The sequence below is a fragment of the Cyclopterus lumpus genome, chromosome 2, assembly GCF_009769545.1.
Source record: "Cyclopterus lumpus isolate fCycLum1 chromosome 2, fCycLum1.pri, whole genome shotgun sequence".
Taxonomy (NCBI): Eukaryota; Metazoa; Chordata; class Actinopteri; order Perciformes; family Cyclopteridae; genus Cyclopterus; species Cyclopterus lumpus.
The window spans coordinates 2,889,833-2,902,784 of NC_046967.1; the positions used below are offsets into that span (position 1 = coordinate 2,889,833).

At 40.4% G+C, this 12,952-nt stretch overlaps 1 protein-coding gene across 1 annotated transcript; it reads left to right on the forward strand.

Moving 5' to 3' along the window:
• The first annotated feature begins 2,654 nt into the window (after window positions 1-2,654).
• Window positions 2,655-11,667, forward strand: LOC117744479 (NXPE family member 3-like). The gene is made up of 7 exons (XM_034552803.1): window positions 2,655-2,717; window positions 6,593-6,745; window positions 7,201-7,644; window positions 8,693-8,985; window positions 9,847-9,917; window positions 10,079-10,282; window positions 10,363-11,667. The coding sequence occupies exons 2-7, from the start codon at window positions 6,644-6,646 to the stop codon at window positions 10,914-10,916; spliced, it is 1,668 nt and encodes a 555-aa protein (XP_034408694.1). The 5' UTR covers window positions 2,655-2,717; window positions 6,593-6,643; the 3' UTR covers window positions 10,917-11,667.
• The last annotated feature ends 1,285 nt before the right edge of the window (window positions 11,668-12,952 follow it).

Sequence of the window (12,952 nt, forward strand, 5' to 3'; positions counted from 1 at the left end):
TCAAATGAGTTGTAGTTTAATTTAGGTTTAGGATTCATTAATAGGCTTGAGTCAAAGATGGCTGCTACTCCACCTCCTCGGCCGGAGTATTAATATGACTTGGAGGAGTTGATTCATTTAGGCTGACATATTCTTCATGGCTCAGCCAGGTTTCCGTAAGACATAATAAATCTGATATTAAATCATTTACTAAAACACAGTCTCTATAGAATTAAGGTTAAGGGTGGGTAACTGCTCGAATGGAAGTGCAGAGAAGGGTGGAAGACTACAACTCTGCTTCTGCTTCCTGATCTGAACTCTGGGTCATGGATTAAGTCCGTTAATCAACTTGTGGGATGAATGCCGTCTTTTCTCATCAGATCAGGTTTCCCCCAGAAAGTCTTCCAGTTATCTATGTAGCCCACATGGTTTGCTGGCCACCACCTGGACAACCAGAGGTTGAATGATGACATGTGGCTATACCTGTCATCATTGAAATGTTGACAACAAACATGACATTTTGTAGAGAATCCTTATTTTCGGTGTAATTGTAATACTTAACGATAGATTAGTCTCAGGTTTAATCCAAAATACATATCTTGTGTGGTTGATAATAATAAAGGTTTATGTATACAACACATATCAAAACATGCAGCAATGTGTTTCACAGGCAGACTGTGGGGTTTTTACCATAAAGATAAAGCCCCGCTAGTTCAATTATCAGACCCACACTCCAATGACCACAGATGACAGACTCGAGCTCTTGGTTTTACTTGCTGCAAGGAGAATGTTGAGCTGTGCCTCTGCACGTCTCTGGCTCACCATTCTCCAGACAGTCCTTTTTATTGAAGCAAGTGGTTATCCCACACAGAATGAGGACACAGTTTGTCTCGTCCTTTATCAGTCTGAGATGACCCTGAGCCATGTGTGGTGCGCGGGTGTGTGAAGTATGTGGGGAGACACAAAACAAACCTAGTTTTGTGCCTGCACATTAAACCTGTTGACCTCTTGTCCTCATGGTGAACGGTATAGAATAAGTAAAACAACAACGTATTACTCTTCTTCTGTTAGCTACAGTAATTACATTCATAGGGCGTACATTCTCTAATGCAAATTGAAAACACATGCTCTAAACTCTAACACAGACGTAAAAAGAAGAAAAGATGGCATACAATGCAGATACACACACATTTCGTGTTACGAGTCGGAGAAGAAGCAGGGTGGAATTAAAGGGAGATTATTATCCATTGGAATTTTTAAGAACCTCCAGTGGTGCTGACTGGTATTTACCTCTCAGAGCTTTTAAATCACAGGCGGAAAACTAACTTGTTCATGTCAGCGTGCGGGGCAAGACTATAGATCTCTACATTTTTGTAAAAACCATCAGTCTCGACGGTCCAAAGCTCTCCCTCAGCACTTCATTAGTTGTTTTGTTGTTGTTGTTTTTCAACACAACCTGCATGCAGCAGCAGCAGCTCAGGCCTCAGCTGAACACAAGAGCATCACTGGCACATAGAAAGGTATGACTGTTGCAGAGACTGGAGGGGCAGGTTTCTTTTTTTACATCCATTCAACATCTTACTGACGGTTTTGTAAGCAACGCATTATTGGGAGCGGCACTTAGAAAACGAATGTATGTCACGGAAAATCTTTGAATCTTTTTAGTGACAATAGGTAAGCCAACGGGTAACTACATCCAGCATTGATCAAATAGTTTATACTAGTTTGTTGAGAAGCATGTAGTCGTCGGAAGGCAGCATGAGTGTATATATATATATATTAGTTTGTAAATAATGCACTTACCATTGGGGATCTGACTGACACAGCTGTAGAAGGTTCCAGAAGAGGCATTGTAGCTGCTACTGCTGGGCTCACGGTCTACGACATGGCTACTCACGAGCTACATCATGGCTACTCACGAGCTACATCATGGCTACTCACAAGCTACATCATGGCTACTCACGAGCGACATCATGGCTACTCACGAGCTACATCATGGCTACTCACGAGCTACATCATGGCTACTCACAAGCTACATCATGGCTACTCACGAGCTACATCATGGCTACTCACGAGCTACATCATGGCTACTCACAAGCTACATCATGGCTACTCACAAGCTACATCATGGCTACTCACAAGCTACTTCTTAGCTATAGGCCTACTCACAAGCTACTGAATAGCTGCAGGATTTGACTTCTTTAGGGCTCAAACGGTAGAATGGTTAACACATCGGAAAAGTGACGCTTTGGGAAATTTAGTCTTTAAAAAAAAGCTGATTAATTGTTATTTAACAAATATTTTCCATTTACTTAAAACAGTTATTGCATACAAAAAATATGTATCACAATATATATTAATTTAACTTTCTATTTAATTTGATTTGTTTTAATAAAAGCAGTTTCAATCTTGCATACTTCACAATAATTAAATGTTTAGCTATTTAGATGTGAGTAAAAAGGCTAAAAAAAGCTTGAGGACACTATAATCACTTCATGTTGTTTTTTTTATTTGTTTTAATTTAGGCTTCTTAAAGCTTCAACAGAGAAGCCCCGGCACATGGGAGTGTTTAAGAAGAGAAGGCATGACGATGTGACCTTTATTCATGTTGCAATTCCATTCCAGATCACTGCCCTATAAGTACTGCTCTACAGAGAAAAACCTGTACTGTTAACCATTGAGGGATTGTGACGGATCACACTGTAATGAACGAAATCTGCAACTGAATCTCTGCTGAGGTAAGACACATAAAACACTTTAAAAAAAGTAGATTTTAAGTTTAATGTTATGAATCAGTATCAGTGAGCACTGTAATATACTGTACATGTGGGACATTTCTTTTACTTCTACTACTTCCGTTTTATGCTACTTAATCGGTAATTCTGAAGGAAATGTGTACTTTGTACATTACATTTACTCAGTTATTCAATCTGTCAATTTAAGATTTACATACAGTTAAAATGTGTGACCAGTTTCTAGAATCATGGACTCAAATCTGGATGTCTGTAAAACCTACCTGAAGCAAAATTACTCATTATGTACAAAGTCCATTTTAGAATAATATATTATTATTTGATGTCTTCCCCAAGTCCATACTGCAGTTTCTGAAAGCTGAACTAAAGTGATCGTTATCTGCTGTTCTTTGTTCTCTTGTGTTTGCACATTGCTGTAGTAATACTTTTTATAATATTTAAATATTATATATATATATTTGAAAATTCAAATTAAATATTTAGTAACTAACCATGTCACTAACCAAACCTCATTTACTACTTGTTTGGGAGGGTTTAGGGTTAAGCCTATGGAACCATACTCATTAGTGCAGTTTGGCACACAGACAGACAGATAGACAGACAGACAGACAGATAGACAGACAGACAGACAGAAATGCAACGTTTCCATCAGTCTCTGTAAACAACGCATTATTGGGAGCGGCCCTTGGCACACGAACAGTGTTATGTCACAAAATCATTCAGTCTTTTTAGATTGTTGTTAGATTAAATAGTTTCTACTAGTTTGCTGAGAAGCATGTCATCGTCAGGAAGGCAGCATGAGTATATATATATATATATATATATATATATATATATATATATATATACATATACACGTACATACATACAAAAAGTATTTAAGTCAGCCACCAATTGTGCAAGTTCTCCCACTTAAAAAGATGAGAGATGCCTGTAATTTTCATCATAGGTACACTTCAACTATGAGAAACAGAATGGGGGGAAATAATCCAGGAATTCACATTGTAGGATTTTTTATGAATTAATTGGTAAATTCCTCGGTAAAATAAGTATTTGGTCAACTACAAACAATCAAGATTTCTGGCTCTCACAGACCTGTAACTTCTTCTTTAAGAGGCCCCTCTGTCCTCCACTTGTTACCTGTATTAATGGCACCTGTTTGAACTTGTTATCAGTATAAAGGACACCTCTCCACAACCTCAAACAGTCACACTACAAACTCCTCTATGGCCAAGACCAAAGAGCTGTCAAAGGACACCAGAAACAACATTGTAGACCTGCCCCAGGCTGGGAAGACTGAATCTGCAATAGGTAAGCAGCTTGGTGTGAAGAAATCAACTGTGGGAGCAATTATTAGAAAATGAAAGACATACAAGACCACTGATAGTCTCCCTCGATCTGGGGCTCCACGCAAGATCTCACCCCGTGGGGTCAAAATGATCACAAGAACAGTGAACAAAAATCCCAGAACCACACGGGGGGACCTAGTGATTGACCTGCAGAGAGCTCGGACCAAAGTAACAAAGGCTAACATCAGTAACACACTACGCCGCCAGGGACTCAAATCCTGCAGTGCCAGACGTGTCCCCCTGCTTAAGCCAGTACATGTCCAGGCCCATCTGAAGTTTGCTAGGGAGCATTTGGATGATCCAGAAGAGGATTGGGAGAATGTCATATGGTCAGATGAAACCAAAATAGAACTTTTTGGTAAAAACTCAACTCGTCGTGTTTGGAGGAGAAAGAATGCCGAGTTGCATCCAAAGAACACCGGTTACCTACTGTGAAGCATGGGGGTGGAAACATCATGCTTTGGGGCTGTTTTTCTGCAAGGGGACCAGGACGACTGATCTGTGTAAAGGACAGAATGAATGGGGCCATGTATCGTGAGATTTTGACTGAAAACCTCCTTCCATTGAAGATGAAACGTGGCTGGGTCTTTCAGCATGACAATGATCCCAAACACACCGCCCGTGCAACGAAGGAGTGGCTTCGTAAGAAGCATTTCATGGTCCTGGAGTGGCCTAGCCAGTCTCCAGATCTCAACCCCATAGAAAATCTGTGGAGGGAGTTGAAAGTCTGTGTTGCCCAGCGACAGCCCCAAAACATCACTGCTCTAGAGGAGATCTGCATGGAGGAATGGGCCAAAATACCAGCAATGGTGTGTGAAAAGCTTGTGAAGACTTACAGAAAACGTTTGACCTCTGTCATTGCCAACAAAGGGTATATAACAAAGTATTGAGATGAACTTTTGTTATTGACCAAATACTTATTTTCCACCATAATTTGCTAATAAATTCTTTAAAAATCAGACAATGTGGTTTTCTGGATTTTTTTGTCTCTCATAGTTGAGGTGTACCTATGATGAAAATTACAGGCCTCTCATCTTTTTGAGTGGGAGAACTTGCACAATTGGTGGCTGACTAAGTACTTTTTTGCTCACTGTACATATACAAACATACACATATATATATATATATATATATATATATATATATATATATATATATATATATATCGTCATGCTGCCTTCCTGACGATGACATGCTTCTCAGCAAACTAGTAGAAACTATTTAATCTAACAACAATCTAAAAAGATTGAATGATTTTCTGTGACATAACACTGTTCGTGTGCCAAGGGCCGCTCCCAATAATGCATTGTTGACAGAGACTGATGGAGATCAGAGGACACCAAGCGCATGAACTCTGCACTTATACATACATACAAAAAAGAAAGAAAAGAAAAGAAAGAAAAGTTTAATAGTGCAGGTAGGTAACGGAGTAAATTAGGTTCGGGAAAGAGGTAAATATTTGTTTGGCTTTGGCTCTTACAAGCCATATAAATGTGTCTTAAAAGAGCACACACAGTCATAATAGATGCAAGGCAAGGGGCAGAGTAACATTCTGTTCTTACCTTGGCAACTCCTGATCCAAAAAGGTATTTTCTTTATACACATGTCACTGTAGTAGCCGACCGTGGGGTTGCCTATAGGCTTTTGCAGGGGTAAGCCACCAACCGCCGTCCATCTAACTGTGTGGCGTTACCTATGACCTTTTGCAGGGACTACACAGTTGAGTCAGCTAGGAAATCCGTGTTGCTTAAACTACTCCAACTGTAGTGATTAGTTGGGCACAGTTGAACTTGATATTTCAAGTACACCCAACAATTTAGTTGAACTGAAATACAATCTAAAAAGGGAAAAAGAAGATCTGAAAAAAAACCTTAAAAAAAGTGATTTAAAAATGGAAATAAATCATATTTAAATCTGAAATTCTAAAATCTGTAACTGAAACCTTTAATATCTCAAATATCAAAAATATATATGAAAGGGAACGTTAGAAATACAGATTAAATATGCTAATTGGCACACAATAGAGCAACAACAGTTATATTGTGCATATATTACCAAGTATGTTTTCCGTTTTCATATAGTTTGAGTGTTAAATCGCTGCAGTGACCATAGATGTGCTGTGTGGCGCACAGAGCTCAATGGAGTCATAAAAAGAACTGAAAATAAAATGTGTTCAAAGTTAAAAACAGATATTTGTTTTAAAGGTTACTTGCAAAGGACTGCAGTCTCAAAATGTAGCAAAGTGTACATGATAGCAAGCATCACGTTAAACAGACAGAGGGGATGCTGTCTTTGGTTGTGGTCCTGGTTGACGGACGATCGAAGGAATTTCCTGGTTTGACTGGATTTAGTTTGGTCCTAAAGACTGAAAGCCGAACGTGTGTCACTAGTAGTATAGAGAGGGAGGATTTCACAACTGAGTTCAAGTTTAAACAAGTAATGATCTTCAGCATAACAAGGTGTTATGGTGGTACCCATTTATTTTATATGTATATATATGTTTGTATCTAGTACCAGAGTAAGAGCTACGCTGAAGCTGAAGGTGAAGACTAATCACTGATCATGAAGGTCCTTTCATGTAGAAGAAGTGAGTCTGTCGCCATCGTCCTCTTTCTGGCTGCCTCAATCTTAATGTTAGTGGTACGTAACATGGACGTTCTGGAGGTAAGAACTTGGTTTAAATGTTCTATATTATTCAGCTTTTTGCATATTGTTTTGAAATGTGTGTCAGTGTTGTTCGTCATTGCAAATAAATGGAATTTGAGTTCAATTTCTTCTCTCGGTCCAGCACCTGGACTTGCTGACAGCAGCAGATCCTGTAGTTAAAGGAGAAAGCTGGCAGTATTCTATTCTTTAGATCAACCCTCCATGTGTTAAAACTTCCACAAAACCTTGAAAGCGCACACAAAAGAAATCTTTCAATTTAACATTCACTTTCTTGCCTTGTGTAAAACATAAAACCAGAGTATCTTGAAGCTTTTCGCATTAGTCTATGTTAACAGTTGTTATCAAACCCCCAAAGAATATTCAAATCATGGCCCTTCTACTTTATTTGGTTCCTTTATTTTCAGTGCATACTGTTGTATCTTTGTCACCATCTCTCTCTCGACCCTCTGCAGTTTCAGCCTAAAGTCAACTCCCCCATCTTCACCCAGAGAGTCTCCTCTGACCCTGACGTGAACCGTAGCTTCTGCACCTTCCAGCCGCTGTCCCCTCAGGACGCTCTGGAGGAACGCCTCATACTAGACTCCACTGCTTGGCCTGAAACGCCACTTTTGCCAGGTCCTATTTCCTTGGAGCAGACCAGTGATCCAGCTCACAGCAACTTCACCATTCTACCAGGGAGGAGAGGAGGACAGTGGCGTGTCGGGGATCAGCTGGAGGTCATGATACAAACCTCTGACTTCAAGGGTCGTCCCAAGAAGTCTGGGGGGGACTTCCTACTCGCCCGGCTGCACAACCGCATGCTTGAAGCTGGTGTTGCTGGGCAAGTGGTGGATCATCTGAATGGGAGCTACTCTGCTGTCTTCTCTTTACTCTGGGAAGGAGACGCACAGGTTGAGGTGATGCTAAAAACTATCATGTTTAAGGTTCTGTGTGTGGGATTTAGCGGCATCCAGTGGTGAGGTTGCACATGAATGAATACCCCTCTGCTCAACTTTCCAACCGTTTCTTAGTACACTGGCCTTCAGGTAACGCAAAAACATGAAAGGCTCTGGCTAGATCCAATGTCTGGTTTGTTGGTTCAGGGCTCGAGGGATGACTATCAGCCCGATCGAGAAGGATAGAAGAGGTCGGGAAGAGAGGGTTGGAGGGGTGCGATGGGAGACTGCTGGCATCCAGTGGTTAGAGGGAACGACGGAGGTGGAGACTCTTTGTTCCTGAACTATACAAAACACCATGGGTTGCACAATATGAGGAAATGAGGATGTATGAGATAATGTTGTTGAATATAACAATATGACTTGCAATAAATGAACACGTATTAGGTGGACTCAGTTCTGCCTTGCTGTTGCTTTCAAGATACTAAAATATAATAAATCCCTTTACTAAGTCCCGCCCTAGAATGCAGACTGACCAGTCATTGCATAGCATCTCCCAGCTCCGACTAAGGTCGTACAACTAATTGTCTCTCATGCAATCTTTTCTGATTTTCTCCAGTACACGCTGGTTTTTCGTGGATTTTGAGTTAGAAATGATAACACATTTGGTAATAGAGTTACTGGTTAAAGATGTACATTTCTAAAAGGTTACGTTTCAACATAAAAACCTGTGGAGTCTTTACAGGAAGAGCGTTGTTGCTTCATCTTTCCTTCTCAATGACCAGGTGATCTGGTGGTTATATTTAAACAGTAAGCTGTAGCCTATCTATTTATCTGTTTAATTTGTGCAGTTTGTGCAGTTTGGGACAGTGTAGACTTAATGGTAGATGGAGTAGCAGCAGGGGGCGCAGTCAAGTAAAGCATCAATGTTACACAACAGGCATTAAACACTCCAAAATGTGTCCATTTATTAACAACGGAACTTTTTCATAACAGATCAAAGAAATGTCAAATTTTTGGCCCCAAATTGTAGATTTCTATTGAAAACTCTGGTTCTGTATCTAATCAGGTGATGCTGGTTCACCCATTTGAGGCCATCTCAGTTCTCGACAGGCTGACCAGAGAACAGCCAGACCGGATTTACTTCAAGAGCCTCTTCCGCTCAGGCTCACTCTCTGAAGCCACCATGTGTAATGTCTGCCTACGGCCAACCCAGCCGCTGTGTAACTACACTGACCTCCGTACAGGGGATCCTTGGTTCTGTTACAAGCCAAAGAACCTGAGCTGTGATGCCAGGATCCAGCACATCAGGGGAGGATATATACAAAACCTCAAGGCCAAGGAGGAGACGCTCTTTCAAAGGTGAGGGACAAGAAAGGCATAGAAGGTTTTGACCACAGGCAGTTAACATTGACCCTGAAGAAAATGTAAAGATAATACAAATACTACTTGACTTTCATTTCCAACATTTGTTAGTGTTTTGTGTTATTAATTCATATTTTAGTGTGTTATGTGACAACTTTGAGTTGATGGCCAGTAATTCATTGAAGCTTGGTTTTGAGTTTAAGTGAAGTGTGTTTTACAACACCAAATAGATAATTGGTGTTTAGAGGTGGTGTTAGCCAATCATGGGTTGTATTCATTCAATCACACAATACAACACTGGTCCTGGCAGACACACTTGGAGAGAACTTCACTCTACTGAGTGCACCTTTGTACTTCTAAATGTGTACATTGTATTTTGGATGTGGTCTTTTGAGAAACTTAAAGATACACACATTCATATTTTTTTACAAACTATTGATATGATATGATAACCGTATGAAATGATATGGGTAAAGTGTTAGCCAACCCTGGACTATTTACACATCTATTTGGAGTTGTGTCAATGTCTACCTGCAAGAACGTAAAAAACTAAAACAATGAGCTGAGAGATGATCAGATGATAATTATCTGTGACTTAATCAGTGCAAGCGTCATATTGCAGATTACTCATGGTCATTGACCCATTGCTTGTATGAAAATATTGATACGGCAGCTTTAACTTACAAAATAGATTTTTTTATTCCGGGGTAACATTTTGTGGGACGTTGAATGAAATTTCAAGCTGCTGTTTTTTTTTGTTAAATCGTAATAGTTTTAACCTTATTTAATGATTTAAAACACCTTTACTTGTATTGAGTTGTATGTTTAAGACATTTTATGTGTGTTTTTTTTCTTCAGTCGTGTCAACATGAAAGTCTCCATTCGGGCTTCAGGACCTTCCAATGTCACTGTGTTGCCAGAAAATGGAGGTACAGCATGATTTTACTACCGGCTAATAACAATAAGTCAAAACTGAATGTCCTACAGACTTGTGCTGGGAGGATGGAGCATCCATAAGAGGTTCATACAATCAAATTGGGTTTTTTGAATAAATAAATAAACCCACCCCTATTATTTCACTTCCTGTCAGGTCAGCTGAAGGTGAAGAGCAACACTGTGCCATCTGGACCTTCTGGTTATTACTACCAGGGTTTGTGGCGAGCTCTAAGTGGCACCACAGTTCGCCAATTCAACACGTCTGCCATCACTGAGTGTCTGAAAGGCAAGGTGGTCCACATGTATGGAGACTCCACCATCAGGCAGTGGTTTGAATTCCTCAAGGCAACCGTACCAGGTAGCTGATCCACAGAGATGTCATGCAGTTTGGTTTTGTTCCCACTGCAGCCTAATATGTTCCCCCTGTAATACTTTCAGGTCTTAAGGAGTTTGATCTTCACAGCTCAAAGCAAAGTGGACCTTTAATGGTCTTAGACTATGCAAACAACATCTTGGTGACGTTCCGCTGCCACGGTCCTCCTCTCCGTTTTTCCAACATCCCAACTAGAGAGTTTCGTTATATTGCCAATGAGCTAGACGGCTTAGTTGGAGGCATCAACTCTGTCGTAGTCATTGGCATCTGGTCTCACTTAGGGACTTTCCCCATGGCGATCTACATCAGGAGGTTACAGAGCATCCGCAGGGCGGTGGTGCGGCTGCTGGACAGGGCTCCAGGCACACTGGTCGTCATGCGGACCGCAAACCCCAAAGCTTTGACGCTTTATGAAACAATTACCAACAGCGACTGGTTCTCACTGCAGCGTGACAAGGTGCTCAGAGCCGTGTTCAAAGGAATGAATGTTCATCTGATCGATGCCTGGGAGATGACCCTGGCCCACCATCTGCCACACAGCCTCCACCCACAACCTCCCATTATTAAGAATATGATAAACCATATATTGTCCTACATATGTCCTCAGAAGGCTGGCTAGTTGTGTTCTGTTTGTTGGGTGAGGGGATGTTATGTTACATTATTTCTGTGTTTCTATCAACTGCATTCTAAAAGCAGTCCATGCTCAGACTAACAATCTATCTCTAATTAGGGAGTGTTGAGCGAGTACAAAAGAACGGACCTGGCCCGTCACATGGTTTGTTTCATAGAACCATTTGAGAAGTCGGCATTGGTAGTTGTTTGGAAAAGAGCAGGAGGAGATTGGATGAACCATCTGTCAATCAAAACAGTTGGGAGAAGAGCAAAAAAAACCTTTCTAACAAGAGGAAACCTCCAGTGCCATTCTTTCCTCTTCTCTTAATGAAAACATACTGAAATGACTGATGCTATTGCAGCATCTGTGCTAACCTCTGCTGCCATGGTTGTTCAGAACGAACAGTCACCTCGCACACACATAAGCCCCTCCCATAGCTGCCAGTAGCTCAACACAGAACGCTGATTGGCTCGTGCTCTGGCTTACCTCACACAAACGTTTTACGTAGCCTTAACATTAATCTCTACCCTTGCTTTAATAGCCACATGTTTATGAAAGTCTCACTCCAGATAAATTAACGTGTTAACAGAAACAAAGATTATTATCACGATGTAACAATAAAATGTAACATGATGTCAACTTTTGATATAAAGGTTGTAGGGTATTGATGCCAAACATTGTTTTCAGAAAGGTTGGTCATTGTTCTGTCAGGAATTTAAAGAATTAGACAGATCAAGGGTTCTGCAGACACATATGTTTATTGAATATGTATGACTTCATAAGCAGGTGTTGGAATAAATAAATGCACCTTTACAAACTGTGCTCTGTATGTGAACTTTCATTGATACAATCAAACCTTAATGATGACGTCATCGACCTGTTAACATGGTTTCCTCTCATGGGTTAACGTGAAGAAATTTGAAAACCATCAACAATAATCAATCTGCAAAGTAAGAAACACTCTGAAAGAGTGACATAACCAGTAGGCCCAGTATCTTAAAGAGAGAACTGATTTGCACTTAAAAAGAAAGTCCTATGTAATACCAGCCTGGATGTGCGACTAGAAAAGCCTGTATGAAGTTACATGAGGGTTGGCTCCTCTCACACAGACAGCTTCTCAGTAGAAACTATTTAATCTAACAACAATCTAAAAAGATTGAAAGATTTTCCGTGACATAACACTGACAAAACCTTCAGAAATATTTTGAATGCCATGTGCCGCGTGCCCGTTGATCTTCACAGCCTTATCGTGGCAGAGGGTGTGACAGTGATGCTCTTTGGTTCAGCTGAGGCCTGAGCTCAGGCCCGTAGAGATCACCCCCGCATCATCGACTCTGGCCGATGATGGCGGCCGAATCTGGGCCGAATAATGTAATAAATAAATAAATAATATTACATTACGTAATAACATTAAGATATCCCTCAAAGTTGTCTCGCTCATATAAAGCTACACAATAAAAAAAAGTATTTTAAACTGGCTTTATAAGTTTTAAATAATAGTTGTAAAGGCAATCGTAACAGGCAACCACTAGGGCCTTTATGATTTAGCGAACACGCTAATAATAAAACACAACTCCATACTATCAAGTGTGCCTGATGTAGCCACGGCCATCAAATTATTTCTGACAATACCTGTGACTGACGCAAGCGCTGAAAGGTCATTTTCCAAGCTAAAACTGATCAAAACATATCTCAGAAGCTCCATGTCACAAGAGAGGCTGTCAGGTCTGGCCATCCTTAGCATAGAGAATAAACGTCAGTTTAGATGTAAAGAGCGTGGTTAAAGACTTTGCACACAGATTTGCTAAAAGACGCGCATGTGTATTCAAATGCAAACCTGTAGACAGTAGTCTACCGGTGTATCGACTATATGTAGGCATATTTGTTATGTTGTTGTAAGATGTTCTGTTTGAGCTGTTTGATAGGCCCTAGCATATGTTTTGTTTCTGTTGGAATACATTTGTTCTCTGTTTGAGCTGTTTTTTACCTTCGCAAAATACTTTTGTTAATGTTTTGATCGCTGTGTATTTATTTGTAAATAT